We start from the raw sequence: 20,195 nt of genomic DNA, 5'->3' as shown, positions 1-20,195 counted from the left end.
CTGCTCTGAGCCCGACCAGGGGCTGCACCTAGGGATTGGGCCTGCCCTCTGCCACCCAGGAGCAGGCCTAAGCCAGCAGGTCGTTATCTCCCGAGGGTCCCAGACTGCGAGAGGGCACAGGCCGGGCTGAGGGACCCCCCCTTCCCCCCCGAGTGCACAAATTTTTGTGCACCGGGCCTCTAGTATAATAATAAAAGGCTAATATGCACATTGACTGAATGGCAGAATGACCGGTTGCTATGATGCACATTGGCCACCAGGGGGCAGACGCTCAATGCAGGAGCTGCCCCCTGGTGGTCAGTGCACTTCCATATGGGGAGTGCCACTCAGCCAGAAGCTGGCTCATGGCTGGCCAGCGCAGAGGTGGTGGCAGGAGCCTCTCCCACCTCCGTGGCAGCACTAAGAATGTCCAACTAATGGTTTAGGCCAGATCCCTTGGGGGCCTAAGCCTTCAGTCAGACATCCCCCGAGGGCTCCCTGGCTGCCAGAAGTAATGTCTGACTGCAAGCTTAGGCCTGATCCCCCAGGGAGTCGGCCTAAGGCTACAGGTGGACAATCCCCCAAGGGGTCCTGGACTGTGAATGGGCGCAGGCCGGGCTGAGGGACTCCCCACCCCCCCCCAAGTGCACAAATTTTTGTGCACTGGGCCTCTAGTTTTGAAATAAAGCTCATGCTTCCTATCTGCCTCCACTTTGGATGCCCTTTGTGTCTTTTCTTTATGCATTCCTTTGGTTGTTAAAGAAATCGGGCTAGTATTTTCTTCCTTTTTGTTGCTTGTTTACTTTAAAAGGCATTTCCTCCTCCAACAGATATGGGTTTAGAGTGTCCAGTATGCAAAGAAGATTACACAGCTGCAGAGGAAGTCCGGCAGTTACCCTGCAACCACTTCTTTCACAGCAGTTGTATTGTGCCGTGGTTGGAACTGGTGAGTACAGACAACTCTTATCTGTGACAGGCATCTATGCCAGTCACATCTTGTCAGGGGAATGCTTCAGTGTAAGGGTGTAGTTAATTGTTCATGAAGATTAGATTTTAGTCCCTGGCTAACTCTTAGTAACACCATTACTGTTTCTTAAATTACTGTTTGGCTATAACTAGGGGTTAGCAAACCTATAGCCGACAGGTCACTGTGGCCCATCATCTGATTTTGTAAGTGAAGTTTCATTGGAACACAGTTATGCTTATTTGTTTACAAATTGTCTCTGGCTACTTTCATGTGACATCACTGAGTAGTTGCGACACAAGTGGTATTTAGCCTGCAAAGCCTAAAATATTTACTACCTGTCCCTTTACAGAGAAAGTTTTCTGACCCCTGCTCTAGATCATCTCAGGTCACTGATTCTGGTTAGTTCTATTTGGTGGTATGTGTTAGCTATTGTTACAAGCTCTCTCTGCGTTTAAAGTTCTGTTTGGGGGATGTCCTGGTGTTAACACCTTGGAGCCCAGTGTGCACTTTGTTTTTCTACCAGCCAACTCTCAGGATTTTCTAAGTGTTTAGTACCTACAACTTCTCAGGTCAAGCTGTTTACATGGACTGATATCTTTCTGTTTCAGCACGATACATGTCCTATATGTAGGAAGAGCTTAAATGGTGAGGACTCTACTTGGCAAACCCACAACTCTGAGGCCTCTGCAAGCAACAGATTTAGCAGTGACAACCAGCTACATGACCGATGGACTTTCTGAACCTAAAGACCACGTCTGAGCCAGGGCTGTGGTAGTCTTCTTACCATAGCTGTGAATTGTATCAAAACAAAATAGTCGGTGGAGTTAGGAATCGTGTAAGAAACCCCAACCCATAATATTAATGCAGAGTGTTTTCTTTAAATTTAAAGTTAGCATCTATAGATGGAATTGTATCTAAAACCAAATGCCTCTTATTGCTGAATTCAGAGTGATAATTTTATAAGTGTGAAACTTAATTATGTGGGTTCCCCCTGCCAGAATAGAATTAGTTCCTTAAAGTCTAGCTAGGGTCCTGCTATCTGCCAGGTTGCCCTTTAATAGATGTTTTCACCCCCTTGTCCAGCCTCCATCCTATCATTAGTGTATTTTATGGTAAATACAGTGGAACCAGAGCCCAAAAGTCCTACTGATACAAAAGCATATACTCTTGGCCACATTAGCTATGAATTAAGGTCAGATTAATTCAGAAATCTAAGACTAATGACTTTGAACCCTCAGACAGCAAATTAAAGAAAAATTACATTGGGAAGGAGAAAGTGGCTTATCATTATACTCTGGTTTTCTCATTTAGTTTTTAAAGACTACTTCAAAAGATGCAGTTTCTGCAGAAACCAGCCAACGTGACTTAGGGGTCTTCTGTTGGTAGGAATCTAATTCTGGCTCCTTTTTTCGAAAGTGGAGCAGCATACAGGCAAAAAAGGACACATGTTTGAAATCTTTGGTTCTGACATTTTTTAATGATCCCCATCTCACTGTTTATGTCTTTTGTCCTGGGGACTTTAAAATAATTTCCCTCACAGAAATAGAATGCCTTCATTGCTGCTTCTGTTCACTGTTTTTAGTAATTCATTGGTATTTAGGAATTGAGATTTTTACATTGCTTTATTTTAATTTTTTTAAGCCCTTTGATCATCTCTGAAACCTTTGTTTGCTTGGTTCTGGATATTCTTGGAATCAAACTGATTATTGTGATCATGTTCAAAACAGCCTGGTCTAGGAGAGGTAGGCCTTACTTTTTTTTAGTCTAACAGTGTCCCATCTACATACATATGCTGCTTGGTGCATTTAAAAAAGATTAGAAATGTCTTCAGAATCTCAAAGCCTCAAAGGGAAATGATGGGGACTGTTGGTACACCCAGAAGGGTTACAGAGAGGCCCTGTTAGTCTGGTCATAGTTTGGAATGATCAGAACAAGAAGGCCTCTAAGAGAGTCTCTTTCTTGGCTCCTGTCTTAGTTTTTGTTGACTATCATGCACTATACTCTGATTTGGGGGGTTAGGGAAGGGGATTAGAGATATAGATGATATCTCTAGTGGTAGATGATAGGGGAGGGAAGAGAGACAGAAAAGTGGCCTGCTGAATTAATAGCCTGCCCGTAAAAGGTGTGTCCATAAGGTCTGATTCAGGTTGGGCCAAAAGGAAATAAAAGATGTTTTCTATATGCCTCTCATGTCATATCTCTGTAGAGTTTGTTTCTTTGAAGAATGTGAGCTATTAACTAAGCCTATTGAAATCTAGCCTCCAAATAAACATTGCTTTTGAGGGCAGGTGAGAAGCTGGAGGGAGTGTGAGGTATATTATGAATATTTAATGGCCACTATTCAACTGTCTCAGAAAAATTGTGACAGCCTGGAAACCTTGTCTGCCTGTTAAGTGTCTGGAGATGCCAGGACAGGCGTTTGTATTTTTACTTAAAACCAGAGAACTAGAAAGGATCTCAGTAGCTTCCTAGAAGGATGGAAACAAAGTGCTGGAATAGGGATTTACTTTCTCAGTACACAGAATAGCTAGTAACAGTCTAAATTATCTGAAAATTTCTTCACTTTTTGCTGTCCCCAGACTCCTCCCACTTTATGTATCTGAAGTGCTTCTTCCTAAAATAGGCGGCATCTCAGACTTCAGGTTAATTTAGGTTAAGCAATCTATTTGGGTTTTATAAAGCAGCAGAACTAATAGGATATGTGTGTGCTTGTGTGTATACATGTATAGATTTATAATGAATCTGCTCATGTGATATGGAGGCTAAGAGGTTCCAAGATCTTTCCAGGCTGTCACAATTTTTCTGAGAGACAACTGTGGCATTCTAATTTGATTCCAAACGCCTGAGCATAGGCGAGTTGATGGAGTACGTTCTAGTTGAAAAGTCAGAAGATTGGAAACCCGAGAAGAGCCGATGTTTTACTTTGAGTTCAAAGGCAGGACAGGGCTGATGAACCAACTCAGGCAGCGAGGCAGGAGGAGCTCCTCCTAGCAGGACTATCAGCCTTTTTGTTCTGTTCAGGCTTTCAGCTGATTGGATGAGGCTCCCCTATATTAGGGAGGGAAATCTGCTTTGTTCAGTTACTGATTCAAGTATTAATCTTATAAAAAATACCCTCATAGACACACTCAGAAATAATGTTTGTCCAGGTATCTTGACATCTCATGGCTGAGTTAGGTTGACAAATTAACCATCACAAGAAAGAAAAATAGAAATGTTGCACACAGTCGAATGATCCTTATCCCACTTAAATTTTGCTAAATTATTGAAATATCTGTCTTGTTTAGAGACCTTAGTACTAGGGTTAAACTGTAGAAGAAACATTCGTGGGATGAGGACCAGTTTGCTGTGTGCATAATAGCTATTTTTTTCTCTTCAATTTAAATCCACCTGGAAATCTGAGATACCTCCCATTCTAGGGAGAAACATTGCAGATTCATCTAACACCACAGCATGTCTGGGGTGAGACATGCAGTTTGTTTCTAGGAATGCCTTGCTCTTAAATAGGAGGCAGTGCTGAAGGCAGAGGGCGACATAACCCAGACTTCTCAGGTGTTTCTTTCCTTTGTAACTGGAAGGCTTACACACTCGGGAACCTGGAGCATAATAGGACTCAAAAGACGACAGCTTTCTCTGATTGTCAAAGAGAAGAGAAAACGGTTGCAATTTCAGATCTTGAGCCCTTAGACTTGAGGCTCTTACATTCATATTAAATGTAATATGAGTCCCGGCAGAGCTAAACAGATTGTTTTTTTATTCACGAATGTCTTTATCTTCCTCTTGTCCGTTATGATCTGAAATAGGAGAGAAGAAAACTACCATATAAGTCAGACATCCTAGAAATTGGCAGACTTGAACATTGAGAGGTTATATAGGGCACTCCTTTCTGGCCTCTAAGGGATGATTGCTTCTCAGGTAGTTTCCAGATGGGTTAGTATAAGTCATGTTCCCTTGGGTTCATTCTGACTGGGCAGAACTGGGCAGTAGGGTGGGAAGGGCAGAGTGGTACTTTTAGCTGGTATCGCTTCGACATCTTGAAAGTTTCTAAGCTAATGAGTTTGGAGCAGGGAGAAGGAATAATCCTGGTACAAGCATTAATTTTCCTTCAAAGTTCCTATTGTCAGTTCTCTGAAGAGTTGAGAAACTTGCAGAATCCAGAATGACATTTTGTCCCTATTGGTATAGCTCAATTCTTTCCTGAAAGTATTAGTTTCTAAGAAAAAAAGGATTATTCTAGGTGGAGGATATGGAAATGGCTATAAATCAAATAGCTTCCTTAGCTTATTATAAATTGTAGTTGTCAACATTTACTGCATAACAATTGAGCCAAGTACTTGTCAGATATTTCCTTGAGTAGTACTCTTTGGTCCAATAATTAGCTCTCAACTTAGTTAGAAGGTTTTTGGGGAACATTTCCCCTCCAACAGGTATCACTTTGATTAAGTGGTTATTAGGAGGAAAAGTATTTGTTTATGTCTTTGTATTCAAATATATGTGTGTGTATGTATATATGTATATATTCACAGAGACACACACACACACACACATGCACATTTCACTGTAGAGGAAAGGATGCGCTTGATGGGCACTGAGGTGCAGTGAGCAGGGGCCTGAGCCTCACAGCCGGCTGCTCTCACTGCGCACCTTGGCTCCTGTGTTTCTGCAGTTCTGTGTTGGGACACTGTTGGCCTGGCAAGCGCCCTGTTACATGGTGTGGTGAAGGGATTCAGTAGAAGTAAAAGTGTGGTCATTGATGAGGTTAAGAATAAAGGACTTTTGAGAAAAGGGTGTTTATCATCCATTGCTTCTGTATGATATTAAGTTGAACTCAAATATAATTTGTTTTTAAAATTTTTTCTTGATAAATTATTGTTGCCAATGGACTTTCTCTCATGACTCGCGTGCTTCAGTTTCTTTCTCCCTGGTGTCTAGGTGCTGCTTCCTCAAGGAACTAATTAAATATATCAGTCTGACGGGGGAAAGAGTCTGTGTCTGTTATAAACAATAACACAGCAGCGTCTGGGGTTTTGGAGGTGAAGGGCACTTCAGAGTTGGTGGTTAGAGCTGCTCTAGGCAGGCCACTGACATCTGTGAAGACAACAGGTTTTAGGAGGCAAAGGAGGAGGGTGGTAACAGATGATGCTAGGGGGAAACCCTGTTTGACCGCTGATGGAGAGGTGGGAAGACCAGAGTGCTGTTTACAAGAATAAACCAGCGGAGATTTTGGAGTTAGGGGGACCAGCAGGACAGAGTTCTCTTACTGCAAGTTTCCAAAATGAATCTCGCATGAGTTCTGGTGCAGGGAGTTGGGGGGAAGGCTTGATGGGTTAAACATTCCAGGTCGCTGTCCTGTGGGAGGAAATTATAGCTTGTAGTAATGTCTGAGTCTCAGCACTCTGGCTGGGCCCCACAGGCCGCTCCAGGGGTTTGAACTAGAACCGGTAGAATGCATTGTGTACCGCTGGAGAGGTTTCTCAGGGCCAAAGTAGAGCCCTTCTCTTATCCAAAGGACATTGAGGTTTTCATCTCATACCTGCCAGACAATGGAATTACATGCATCCAACTCTACGATCTTAGACATGAGAACTCCGTCTTGCTGATTACACTTAGAAGGGGTCCACGGAAGTGGAGTCCACATGTTGCCTTTCCCCTCTCAGCTAGGATACTTCTATCTGTGAATTACGGGATGCAGGCTTGTGGTTCTTCACATTTTCTAATAAGATGTTCTATTTTTTAAGGTCCAAAAGGTACTAGATTCCTTCCCAACGAGATGAGAGTTGTATCTTCAGTATCTTAGCGAATAAATACATCACAAAAAGCTACTAAGATTTCAGTAATACTTTTAAATCAATTTGTCTTTATTAGTCACACCAGAATCCTCATCCAGTTGAAACACAGTATTGACTTATTTGAAAGATACATTTCAGAACTTCACTTGCCCAAGTACACACAGCTGGTATGTTGCAGAGCAGGTCTTTTGACTCCATGCCTAGTTTTTTTACCTTATAAAACAAAATCCAAAATCAGGTAAGGTGTTTCCTTTCGATAGTTGGCTATTTAGTTCCAGTGAAATTGTGTTTGTACCTCTCTATTCATGTAGTTCTTCCTGTCAGGCATATCCTTCCCCCCCGCCCCCGCCTCCCACCTCCTTGCTTAACTATGACAAGAGGTCATCTGTTTAAAGAGAAAGAGGGTTTGTGAATTTAGGAGAAAAAAGGATGCAAATACTGCTTTGGGCATTTATATAAAAAGAGAAATGACCGAAGATGTTGGTAAGTACTTGGCTGAAGGTAGACAGTTGTGATCCGTGGCGCATCTGGTCTGCACAAATCTTCCTCCATCAGTGCGGTGTGGATTGCTGTCGAACACCAGGTGCTCTCTTCATTTTCTCTATGTTCATGCAGAGTCGAGACACTGGGTCTGGGTCTCTTTCCTCTCCTACCTCTCTTGCTTATTTCTTCTTTCTTTCCTTCAGTGGTAAATAACAATTTCTCCCCCCAAAATTGGTGTTCTCACTTGGTTTGACTTGCTTCTTTTACTGTGTTTGGGGGCGGGGGGGGGGCGGCACCGAGGAAAAGTTCTTCTGGGGACACAGAAACACATGGACTTATCCCGTGTCTGAGTGGGCACTGCCCCAGCCACTGTGAGAGCTGCTCCCTTACTGTGACTGAGTTGGGAAGAAGGCAGGTTCGCCCTGGAAGTAAGTAGGGGAGGTCAAGGGATCCACTCATTTGTCCCATTTTATATTCCCCAGATTCTTGGCACGTTCCCCTGTGCCCATGTTGTAATGTGAAAGATACCAAGGTAAACATATTTATCTTGCTGTGATTTTTAAAAAGGTTTCTTCTGGCAGGAAGTTCTTACAGAGCTGTAGAAAGAAAAAGGAAAGTTTATTACTGCCACACGACTTAGAATAGCAACAAAATACCTCATGTAAACTCATCCCCGCTAGGCTTCCTGTGTGTGTGATAGGCGCTCCTGGCTTGAGAGGGAACAGAAAGGGAAAAATGGGATGCATGCTGGGTACTGTGTCTTGCAGTTGTATCGTTACAAACCTCACATTCTGGTGGGAGTGGGAAGGGGGCTAACCACTAGTCTCTCCGTGCTGGAAGGTAGGACAATCGAAGAAGAAATAGATGCCACTCAAAGTTCAAGGTAGGTTTTCCATGGAGGGTACTGAATGGTTGGCATGGTGATAGGACAAGGGTACTCAGTGAAGTTAGTCATGAGCTGAAGAAGGTACAGACCTAGGAAACGCCCTCATCCTTGTCATGTGTAAACATGCTAACTTGATCCATATGATTCCCCTAGACCTGAGAAAACACGTACTGTTTTCCTACTGAATGCAGCCTCTTTAATAATTCTGGTAAGTCTTGTTGGGGGAGGGAGAATAAAGAAAAGGAATGAACTATCAAAACTTCATTCTCTTCATCTGACAGGAGAAGGGAAACGAGCTTAGAGACTTTTTACTCTGGCATAATTTGGGACTCGGGTAGAAGTGTAGTAGATTGAATGGCTAGACTTATTTCCTCCACTTTTTTTAGGGCATTTATTCTGTATGAAGGAGTAAAATTTATTTTACTAACAGTAACCTAACCACCTGAGAGAATTTAGGTTTAAACCTATATAATAAAGAGCTAATATGCTAATTAGACTGGATGGTGGAACGACCTTCCGGAATGACCAGTGGGCAGGGGGTGGGGGCATGGGCACGAGGCAGCCGGGGCTGTGAGGGCCTACTCTTGCATGAATTTCGTGCACTGGGCCTCTAGTAAAGAATATGTCTATAGGGTCAGACTACTTAATTGATTTTCACCAGTTTCTTCTTGAAAACTGGCCTAGGCTTACATTTGGCAGGTCCTTGCCAAGCATCACAGGTAAAGTCATTTTTCTTTTGATGGTTTGTAGGTAAAGAGTTGGACTAAGGGAGTGTTAGGTCCTGTTTCTAGAAATGTGAGGAGGCAGTCTCAGAACGGGGAGGGAGGTGAAGGAGTTGAGATTGAAGTAGATAATTCCTGAGGGCACAGGGTGTTAGTGAGAAGGACCTGTATTAATTCCTGTGAACTGGGGCAATATTTCACCTCTTTGTACCCATTTTCCTGATGAGTAATCAGGAATCTTTGTCTCAAAGGGTGGTAGGAGGTTAGAATCATCATGTAAAGCCTAGCCCATCATGCAGATTCTTCAAACACATTTACTAAGAGCCTACATGTGCGAGACAAAGTCCCAGCATGTAGAGAGCTTACATTCTGGTGACAACCAAGTGGTGGATATTGATTGGTTTGAGGAATGCCTAAATAAAGATGGAATAGAATGCCAAGGACAGACAAAACCCTGCATCTGATTTATGCAAAAACGTAATGGCAAAGCATTGCAAGTTCTAGTCTATTAGGGAAAACCTGATTCCTCTTGATAAAGGGTGTGCAGGGGCTGAGCCAGAAGTGCTGAATATACTCGGTCTGGCATCAGCCTTTGCTGATTAGCTGCACTGTTCAAACCTCACCTCCGGACCGTGTCTGTCTCTTCCCTTGTTCATTTTCACATAATGGCCTCAGCGTGTAGTCCTCTGTTCCTTACTGAGTACAGGCAGCTGTATTTAATGGCCTCTCCCACAGGCCTTTCCTAACAAGTCTGACCTCCTACCCAAAGGAGAGTCTGATTCACCTGTCTTTCCCTAGTTAGTCCCTTTGGATCAGTTTTGCCCTCATTGGTTCAATGTTTCCCTTCCCCACTCGGCTTCCTTTCCACCCTCTGGATCATAACATAGGTGTTTAAGCTTCATCTGAACATACCTTGAAGGACCATCAGGCTGGTGGCCAGCATCACCAAGACCTCTTGCAGGGCGCTTGGACTGAGAGGGCCTTTACTGTGGAGAGGGCCGTTACCATGGCTGGACTCCTGCTGTCCTGTTAGTTTCGCTCCTGTCACTGTGTAGTTCCCTGTCTCTGGTTCAAAAGAGAATCGGGTTCAGGGAAGGGTTTCAGAAATCATCAGAACGTCCTTTTGCATCACCTCAGAACTTCTTTTGTGGTCTCCAAGTATCAGCATAATTCATTGCCCAGATAAGTTTTTTAAAAAACATTTGTGGGTGATGATGATGATGATGTATTTTAGCAGCAATGAATAAGTATGGAATCCACTGTTTGTCACACTGGGAATGCAAATAAGCCTGCCTTGAAGGAACTTTAAACTCATGCCAGATACTTAGTCACCTTGGACTTGGTCTCATCTAAAAGCCATCTGTGGGGTGGTGGGTTAAGCAGTTCAGCTTAAGTTAAAATCTGGGCTTTGGAATAGATCTGGATTTTTATCCCCCACTCACTACTAGCTGAGTGAATTTACACAAATTCCCTGTGAGCCCGAGTTGTCACATGACAAGAATAGTAGCTTTCTCAAAAGATCATGAAGATTAAATGAAGTATCAGTGCCCGGCACAGTAAGCACTCAATGGTAGACATTGTTTATTGATACTGTTACCTGTCTGGCCTCATTCATCTTCCAAAAGGAACCTTATTTCCATACTTGGTGAGTATCCACATGTGCCGACTGTGGTACTTCTGTATTAGAACATGGATGCTAGGTTACAAGGAACAATGACTTTGTTGTACCCTCATTCTGTTCTCTAAGGCTTGTGCCTGGGGTGTTCAATACTTACTTATTCAATGAATGAAAGGTTCCACTAGTGAGTGAAGTTAACTGGAACAGTACTAAATAGTAGTGTCAGGTTAAAGTAACTTAGGTTTTGTATCATAGACAATAAAAGCCATTAAAACCGGATGGTGGTGCATCATGTACAAACTGGAGGCCCGGTACACAAAATTCAGGCGGGATGGGGAGTCCCTCAGCCTGGCCTGTGCCCTCTCGCAGTCCGGGAGCCCTCAGGGGATGTCTGACTGCGTGTAGGCGGGAGAGGCTTCCACCACCGCTGCTGCGCTCGCCAGCCGTGAGCCTGGCTTCTGGCTGAGCGGCACTCCCCCTGTGGGAGCACACTGACCACCAGGGGCAGCTCCTATGTTGAGTGTCTGCCCCATGGTGGTCAGTGCACATCATAGCAAGTGGTTGAGTGGCCTTAGCATATCATTAGCATATTACGCTTTGATTGGTTGAACAGCCGACCAGACAACCGGACATTAGCACATTAGGCTTTTATTATATAGGATTAGCATTTTAGATGGCGGGTGGCAGTGTGGATTGGAGGCAGAGACCATATTTTAGAGTTGATGGGCCATTTATTAGGCAACAATTCAGTGCCAGGCCCTGCAGTTGCTGTGGGAGATAAAGATGAGTAAGACAGTTGGATCTCAAGGGGCTCACCAGTTAGAGGCTATTGGGATGTTTTAAGTGAGATGATGACCTGGAGAACGCCGGAAAGAAAGGAATGAATGTGGGAAAGAAGCAGTAGTACTCAATAACTGGATGGGGGAAGGGAAAGAGGAGGGACCAAGGTTTAGACTAAAGTGTGGACAGAAGTACAGTCTCAGGAGAAGGGGTTTGAGTCTGAGGAGATGGTAGGGCATTCAGGAGCTGAAATCCAGTTGTCGGTGGAAATGTTTAACTGAAACTTAGGGAAGAGTTGAGAGCTGGAGAAGTTGATTTGTGGGTCAGCTGCAGGGAGGGGCAGGTTTAAATCAAGAGGGTGGATGAGAACTTGGGGGAGAGAAAATGAAAAGATGGAGGGGGAATGAGGAGTCTTGGGGAAGGAATGCCCTTGTTTGAGAGGAGGAAATACAAGCATTGAAGGAGAGCCCAGAAGCCAGAAAGGTAGAAAACACCAGGGGAGCAGAGCCACAGAAGTCAATGGAGACGGGAGTTGATCGGGGAGAATGGACGTGCTGAGTGCTGTAGCTCGGGCTAAGGAAGACATACCGGGAAGGAAGGAAGGGAAATACAACTCAACCGAGACTGAAGTAGAAGGTTTGGATTGACTGCTAGCCACAGGAGAGGATGGAAACATTTGTTAAAAGGCTCTGGGCCAGGTTTCTATTTTGGGTGTGTGTGTGTGATTTATACCTAGTTTTCTTAAAGTTAACAAGTAATTCTTTGAAAGTTCATAAAGAATAATAACAGTGCCCTGTTATCCTCCTCAGGCCTATTCCCCAGAGACCATCACTGTCAATTCTTTGACATGTTTCACCATATTTCTAAAGAATATGCTCATGTGACCACTTTTTGATGATGAAGTTTAGATATTACCTATTGACTTTGATTGAAGATGAGGATTTCAACCTGTCACAGGCCTCCTGAGAGCTGATCTATCAATTCTATTTCTGTCCTATAAAGTTTCCTTCTGGAGCCCTCTTTCCCTTGCTCTCTGCGGGACTAATTGTTCTTTTTGGGCCCTTTTCTTCTAGAATTTCCTTATCCTGGTTTCTGTTAGGTTCCTTGTTTCCGGGATCCCGTTTTACCCACTCTACCGTTCACTTTCTAGTTCTCCTGGAGCACATTCTCTGGTAGCTTCTTAATAATGATCACATAGGAGACAAGTTTTGAGTCATTGCTTGTGTGACGGCGTCTATTCCTTCCTCACGTTTAATTGGTGGCTTGGTTGGGCACGGAATTCTAGGCAGAATAGAATTTTCTCTCTGGAAGGCTTGCCCCTTTGGGCATGAAGGGACGGAGTCGCTCTGCTGGGCAGATGAGGAAGCTGTAGGTACAGCTGAGGCTGGAGTGGTCCTATTCAACCTGTGCCAAAGTAGTAACAGCAGGAAGCAGAGTGGAGGCCATCTGTAGGGATGCGACGCTTTGCTGCCCCAGTGAGATAGAGGCAGGGACTCGGCTTCTGCTGGCTTTCTGGTTTCTGGAAATGATCTCATTCATGCAGGCCGGCTATACTTCTTGCTTTATTGTCTCCCCATCGACACCCCCCTCTAATCTATTGCAGCTTGAATGGGTTTCTGTTTTTTACAACTAAATGGTCTTTAAGACAACCACCCATTTTATCTCAAATCTCTGTCCCAGCCTGAAGGCTCAGTGCCTGTGTTTAGAAACACAGAGAGCTCCGTTGTTAGACCTCCGTTGTAGACCTCCGTCTGCATTTACTGGCCCTGGTCAGTGACGGGCATCGGACAAGTGCTTTTACCGACTCGTGACTCAGTCAGTGTCAATAAAAATGGGATGGCTACCTCGGTAAGCTTTCTTGAAATTGAAGACAAAGTAAGATTACCTTCTTAGGAAAGCGGCATTGGCCAGTGGGGGAGAGGGAAAAGGATTGTAACGGGAAGGACTTCCTCAAAGGAGGCTGCCTGGTCAGGACCCGAAATACCTACTGTCCCCAGCTGTTGACCCTGCGGGGGTCCCACCTGTGGTATTAGGGATGTTAGGAGCTCACCTGTGACTGAAACGGAGAGAAAATGACCTTGAAGGAGGATTTCTGGCGTCTGGCTTTTGGCACAACACTGGTAGGTCCCACTGGCCGATGGTGTGGCTTCGGTTAGGGGGAACTCCAACTGAGATGATCTTTCACTGACACCATCCATCTCAGGCGAGCGTCTCAGTCTCAGGTGCTTCAAGCTGGTCTCAGGGGAACAGTCCGAAGGCCTGTCCTTGCACAAAAACACGATGGCCCCCTCAGCCTCTTCGTTCGTATGCCGCAAGGTACAGATTAAGCTTAGTTGATTTCCTTGCTGGGAAGCTGAGCTGAGGAGGCGCATGCATCCTAAAATGGGAAGGGAAGAATTAGCCGTGGGAGTACATGGCAAATGAAATTCACTTTATTTCTAAATGTTGAGGCAGAGAGGGGGGCTGCCCCAGGACACTAAATGCCACCCTCTTAGAGGAGTTGTCCATGAGTTACACCCATGTCTGATGGAGACCTGCAGTCCCAGCTCCTCATTTATTGAATGGTTTGCATTTGATTTTTACTGTCCACCTGGAACCTATAGGCCTTTAACTTAAAGTGCTTTGTTCATGTACCTCATCCTTGATATAGCCCTAGAGGCAGGTGTTTTTCCCATTTTATAGATGAACAAATACGAAGCACAGAGCGGTTAAACGGGTTTTCGGAGTTGGCAAATGTGGTACCTGGATTTCATGAATTTAGAGTTTATGAGCCTGTAGGAATCTTGGAGGGAGGGCCCGTTTACCAGGCTCCTTGCAACACACAGCACAGACGCGATGTCTGATGGGTGCACGATAGGGTTCTAACAAAGAAAAGGAAACTACGCCTGTCACCCTTGCATTAGCATCAAGAAGAGCAGGTCCCTTCTTCCTCACTAGGGAAAAAACATGGGGTCCATCCCCCTCAGGAGCCCAGGATTCTCCCTGGTGGCTGCTCTGCTCTGGGGCTTGGGGATGGGCGGTCCTCACCGCCAAGCTCGATGTCCACAATTGCCAGCAGAGTGGCCAGGGCCCAGCAGCCTCTGGCAGAGGCCATCGGCGTCCTGCAGGTTGTCAGCAGCTCAGGAACTCGAAGCAGGTGGCTCTGCTGATGTCCTTGCCCTCGCTCTCCTGGAAGCACAGAGGGAGCCCTGACGAGGCCGCGGCAGCTCCACAAACACTCCCTGGTCGAGGCCCTGGCTTCTGTCGGCGCGACTCTGAGGGAGGTGGAGGGGTGGTGGAGGAGAGAGACACGAAAAGCTGTATTTTCAGATTTTTTTAAGTTAAATTGGATTTCTGGGTCAAAGAATATTAAAATGTCTATATATTATCAAATTCCTCTCTAAAAAGTAGTTGAGATTCAGATGTTCAACAACAATATTTGAAAATCTACATTTCTTTATGTGCTGGCCAGCACTGGATGTTATATCTTTTACATTTTGCCAATGTGAGGGATGAAAAACTAGGTTTTATTTGGCATTCCCATGACTGGTGAGGGTGAAGATCTCATCAGATGTTTATTGGTCATTTGCAGGACGCCACCCATTGTCTTCACTAGCAGAGAAGTGCAAACAAGGATCCCGGAAGGCTGGTGACCCTTGTACCCACGGCAGGGCCTGAGTTATGCACCGATTGTCTAGTCCTGGCAATGGGAGCTCAAGCTATTTCCTGATCAAATAGTCTCAGAGTAAATCCTTCTAGTATTTACTGACCTTTATGATAGCCTGTCTGCTACTGCTATTACCTGCCTGACTAAGGGCTTTATGTTTAACCAAAGCTGAATAAAAGGCTGGCGAGGCCTGGGCACCAGTAGAGGTCCTTCCCCTTGAGTTGGACTTACGCACCTGGCCCCCCCCCCCCAATATTTCCAAATTATCTCTTGTCTCTTCTCCTTCATTTGTGTGCGGCTCCTCTTCCAGATCCTGAACCCTAAACCACGCGGGACGTGGTGGGTACACACATACAACAGTCATTGATATTTGCTTCTGTATTAATTGCTTGTTCATAGGATTAGCATTTTTTAAACTCAACTTTTTAAAAAATATATATTTTATTGATTTTTTACAGAGAGGAAGGGAGAGAGATAGAGAGTTAGAAACATCAATGAGAGAGAAACATCGATCAGCTGCCTCCTGCACACCCCCTGCTGGGGATGTGCCCACAACCAAGGTACATGCCCTTGACCGGAATCGAACCTGGGACCCTTCAGTCCGCAGGCTGACGCTCTATCCACTGAGCCAAACCGGTTAGGGCTAAACTCAACTTTTAGAAATTTTCTCTGTTTTAGGGATATTAACCTGTCTGCCATTTTAAAATTTAATTTAATTTTTAATATATTTTTATTGATTTCAGAGAGGAAGGGAGAAGGAGAGGGAGAGAGAGAAACACCAATTATGAGAGAATTATTGATTGGCTGCCTCCTACATGCCCCACACTGAGGGTTGAGCCCACAACCTGGGCATGTGCCATGACCTGAACCATAACTCCTGGTTCATCAGTTGACCATTTTTTTAAACAAATATTTCCTCACAATGTGTTGTCTCTTGACTTTTTATTTCATAGGAAAAATTTACATTTGTATCTTTTAAAAAAAATCATTTATGTTTTTGGTGTTAGTTTCCCTCAGGCTCAGATTATAATTTTCTTCATATATATTTACATATATAAAATATTTTAAAATATTGATTTTTGAAGGGAGAGGGATAGAGAAAAAGAAACATCAATCGGCTACACACACACACACACACACACACACACACACACACACGGACAGCCCACAACCTGGGCATGTGCCCTGAAGGGGAATTGAACCATAAACTTTTGGCTCAAGCATCTGAGTCACACCGGCCAGGGCTCTTCCAATATTTTTATTGTTTTACCTTTTATGTTTATGTCTTCTAATCCTAGCTAAGAAAATTTTATCGCCATATCAAGACAAACCCAAACTGAACAAAAAACCAAGACCAAGAAAATACCTGAATTTTCATCAGTAGCGAAATGAATGAATACATTTTGACTCATCCATATAGTAGAATATTATTTAAAAACTAGAGGCTTGAAATTCGTGCATGGGGAGGGGGTGTCCCTCAGCCCAGCCTGCACCCTCTCCAATCCGGGACCCCTCGGGGGATGTCCGACTGCTAGTTTAGGCCCAGCAGTCGGACATCCCTCTCGCAAACTGGGACCACTGGCTCCTAACCGCTCACCTGCCTGCCTGCCTGATCGCCCTAACTGCTCTCCCCTGCCAGCCTGATCTCCCTAACTACTCTCTGCTGTTGGCCTGATAGCCTTAACTGCTCTCCCCTGCCCGCCTGGTCCCCCTAACTGCCGGCCTGGTCCCCCTAACTGCTCTCCCCTGCTGGCCTGATCCTCCTAACTGCTCTCCCCTGCCAGTCTGATCACCCCTAACTGCCTCTGCCTCGGCCCCGCCACAGTGGCTTTGTCCAGAAGGATGTCCGGACGGTCGTCCTGAAGATGCCTGGTCTAATTAGCATATTACCCTTTTATTAGTATAGATGAGTTCTATTTTTTTTATGGACCTGAAAGGATGGGTGTCCATAATATACCATTATGTCAAAAAAGACATTTCAGAGCTATGTGTATATAAAAAAATACATTTTTATTTAAAAAATCCTCTGTAGATGTTTTAAAAATATATTTAAATACTTTTATAGTGTATAACTTTTTGACTAGATAATTACATTCACAGGGTTCAAGTGTCAGAGACGGGTATGCAGTTAAAACTTTCCTCGCAGCTCCCACGCCCCAGTGACCCTTCCCCACAGCCATCCAGTTGCCTGACTCTGTGGCTCCATCTAGAGACATTCTGTGCATATGTAAACAGTTCCCGATGTCCCCCCGTTTAAAAACCAACAAGGAAGAATGATGGCATACAATACACTCTGTCCTACAGTTTGCTCTTTTCGCTTGCCAATATTTTCTGGAGACCATTCCATATCAGCACGTGAAAATTGCTGCACAGTATTCTTAAATATGCAAATGTATTGATATAGATTCTTGTTAGTGAGCATTTTGGTTATTTCCAATCTCTTACAAACCCTACTGCAGTGAGTAACCATGCACATACATCACTTTGCAGATGATGAATCTCTGGAAGTGGCATTGCTTGCCCGAGGGCATGTGCATTTGCTGTGTTGAGTGATGCTGCCATGTTGTCCTCCGGGGGTTGCATTGCAATGCCTCCCCACCAGCAGCCCGGAGAGTGGGTCCTGCGGGTGTCCATAGATTGATTTGCAGGAGTGCTTAGAGATTCAAAAATTAGTCCTTCCTGATGGGAGGGAGAAATACCTTTCTAGTTTGTCATTTGTTTTTTCTATGGTGGTTTTGTTTTGCGGGAAAAAAAATTTTTTTCTTATCATTAAACTTATCACTCTGTTCTTTTACTTTGATGGCTTTCAGGTTTTGTGACGTGCTGTACAGGCCTTCTCTCCCCAAATTGAAAATCCTCTCCCATGGTTCCTTTCAGTCCTCTTATTTCTTCATATCTTACGTTAACACTTTTGGTCTTTATGGGATTTATTTTGGTGGAAAGTATGAGGTACAGACCTAATGTAAATTTTTTCAAGCTAACCACCAGTGATTCCAGTACCTTTATTTGAGTAAAACTTATTTTCGTCATTCACTTGAGATACGTTGTCATCTACACTTGTGTGTGCATGCCTATTTCTTTACATTTATTGTGTTTGTATACATGCCTGACAAATGTTAGTAGATTTATATTTTAATTCTTAGAAAACAATGTATAGACTTGATAATATTTTATTTTAAGATGTTTAATCACTTTTTGTAGATTTAGAATGGTTGCCACCCCAAAATACATCCCTTTGGAACATTGATGATTTTAGGCTGGTTAATTTTAAGAAAGGGCAAACCTGGAAGAAGCTCTGAAAACCAAGTAGAAGTTGCCGTCTGGCAAAGGGCATTTCTATTTCTAAGGAAGGTCTCCATTTGTAAAGGCGTCTCCCTCACTGTGCCAGGCCTCCCTTCACTGTGGAGAAGGCTTGCACTTAAATTTGCAAACAATCTAAACCTTGTTTACTGTGCTTTTCCATAACGGACTCTAACCCAACATCATCTTCTGTCTTCAGCTGACGGTGGTATTAAAGGTGCTGGCTTCCACCACTTGGGGGAGTTACTGTGTTCCTGGCCTATCCCACGTATACAGGAGTCGAGCCTATCACTAAACTTTAATTTGTTTTCCCCTGCTAATCTGTCTTGTGTTCATTTGGTTATTAGACCACCAGCCAGAAGAACCGTGAAGGGTAGAGGATGAAATTTCCTCCTTGACAGTTGTATATAGGGTAGGGCAAAAGTAGGTTTACAGTCCTGAGTACACAAAACAGTTTATTGTTGTTACTTATTAATTATTGTATTATTTTCCATATGAACAACTGTAAGCCTAGTTTTGCCCCACCCTGTATATTTACAGATCACAGAGGATAAGAGTACAATGGTACATAGCAAATTGTTTATATTTTTATCCTTAAAGGTGTGTTGTGAGGGAAGTGTGAAAACCTATTAATTTTCATTATACCATTTTAAGTTATTTCACTTGCTAAGATGAGCTTGTAATACTTTGATAATTAAAAAATTGAATACAGAATATATACGTGTGTGTATGTATATACATCTGTACCTACTTATCTTCCTGTCTGTCTACACACACAACACATTTGGAAATGTCAAAATGTACGATATTCACCTTGAGAATGGTGTGGGGAGTGTAGGGACCAAAGGGACTTTCGGTATGTGTTTTATATACTACATATTTTTACAATGAAAGTTTTAAGAAAAAAAACCTGGTCAAACTAATCTGAGGTTAAAATTTAAAATGTGTCGGTGGGATTAACAAAAAGGACAGAACTGAAATGCTGGATGATAGCATGTAAGAAGAATCGAGAAGGCAGTCAGAACTAAAGCTCTAAGGTAATGTTCTTAAATCTGGATGCATAACCTTGGAGGCATTAAAGACTTTCAAAGGGGTATGTGGGCACAATTAATTAAATGCATTAATTTTCAGATCCATAACTTACAGTTGTATTTCTTCCTAAAATGGATTTGCATGAGAAGATGCCTGTGGTGGAGGCCTGCTGCTGGTTCTCCCTTCCCCACCTTCACTTTCCCACCCTGGAAAGGAAAGGCAGGACCCCTCACTCATCCTGGCTCTTCTCTGGGACATTGTCATGGGGTGTAAAGACCTCCAGGGAGCCCCAGGGATGATTTGAATTATCAGGCCGAATTGAAGGTAAAAAATCCATTCGTGAATCAAGTGGTTTCAGTTTCTTTGCTTTTAACAAATTGAAGAGATGGCTAATGGAATTGTTAGCCAAGGATAGACTGGAATCCCACCCCCCCATGTCCATTTCCCCTCTGCCTCCCTTTTTAAGAAACCCTCCTGCCCACCTCCACTATGTTTTAGCAGAGAACCTGCCTGCCTGCCGGAGACATTTCCCAGCCTCCTTTATAATGAGGGGTTCCTATGTGGCTAAGTCTTGTCCATGCAAATTCAAGTAAAAGGAAGTGGTACTGATGTCATGTAATTAACCTAGTTATTAGCAAAAAAAGTCAGTATTCTGATCAAATTTTATATTCATCTCCACTAAAATCCCAAGTGAAATGGTAATGTGTGAACATTAGTCAACATAATAGAGAAGTAGATATCTCAAAATTCTAGCATCATTTAATGGTAAAATATAAGGTCATTTCTATTAATACAAGGAGCCAGGTAAAGATGCTTCCAACTACCTCTGTTATTTCACAGTGCTCTGGAAATGTTAGTCATTGCATTTAGACAAGAGGGTAAAGGGAGGGAGATAAATATTGGAACTCTTGAGGCAAAATTACTATTACTTATATATGATATAACTTATACCTGAAAAACCCAAGAGAATTAAGAATATTAGAAATGAAAGGT

General features: G+C 43.6%; 2 protein-coding genes across 5 annotated transcripts in view; one reads left to right on the top strand and one right to left on the bottom strand.

The window, feature by feature from the left end:
• Nucleotides 1-5,829, top strand: part of RNF115 (ring finger protein 115) — a 72,140-nt gene extending 66,311 nt beyond the window's left edge. For 2 of the 4 annotated variants that reach the window (XM_014462778.2, XM_006096872.3), the window contains 2 exons: nucleotides 810-925; nucleotides 1,555-5,829. In XM_014462778.2, coding sequence (XP_014318264.1) covers nucleotides 810-925; nucleotides 1,555-1,686 — 248 coding nt within the window. In that variant the 3' untranslated portion in view covers nucleotides 1,687-5,829. The remainder of the gene's footprint in view (nucleotides 1-809; nucleotides 926-1,554) is intronic. The other 2 variants (XM_023760720.1, XM_023760721.1) reach the window with 1 other exon arrangement.
• Nucleotides 5,830-8,878: 3,049 nt separating this feature from the next.
• CD160 (CD160 molecule) lies at nucleotides 8,879-14,306 on the bottom strand (the record flags this gene model as incomplete). The annotated part of the gene is made up of 4 exons (XM_023760691.1): nucleotides 8,879-8,961; nucleotides 9,739-9,891; nucleotides 13,275-13,601; nucleotides 14,252-14,306. Coding segments are annotated over 4 exons (618 nt in total), but the record flags the coding sequence as incomplete, so codon positions are not given.
• Between the last annotated feature and the right edge of the window lie 5,889 nt (nucleotides 14,307-20,195).

The sequence above is a fragment of the Myotis lucifugus genome, unplaced genomic scaffold (genome assembly GCF_000147115.1).
Source record: "Myotis lucifugus unplaced genomic scaffold, Myoluc2.0 scaffold_190, whole genome shotgun sequence".
Lineage (NCBI taxonomy): Eukaryota > Metazoa > Chordata > Mammalia > Chiroptera > Vespertilionidae > Myotis > Myotis lucifugus.
This window is presented reverse-complemented; position numbering and strand designations above follow the sequence as displayed.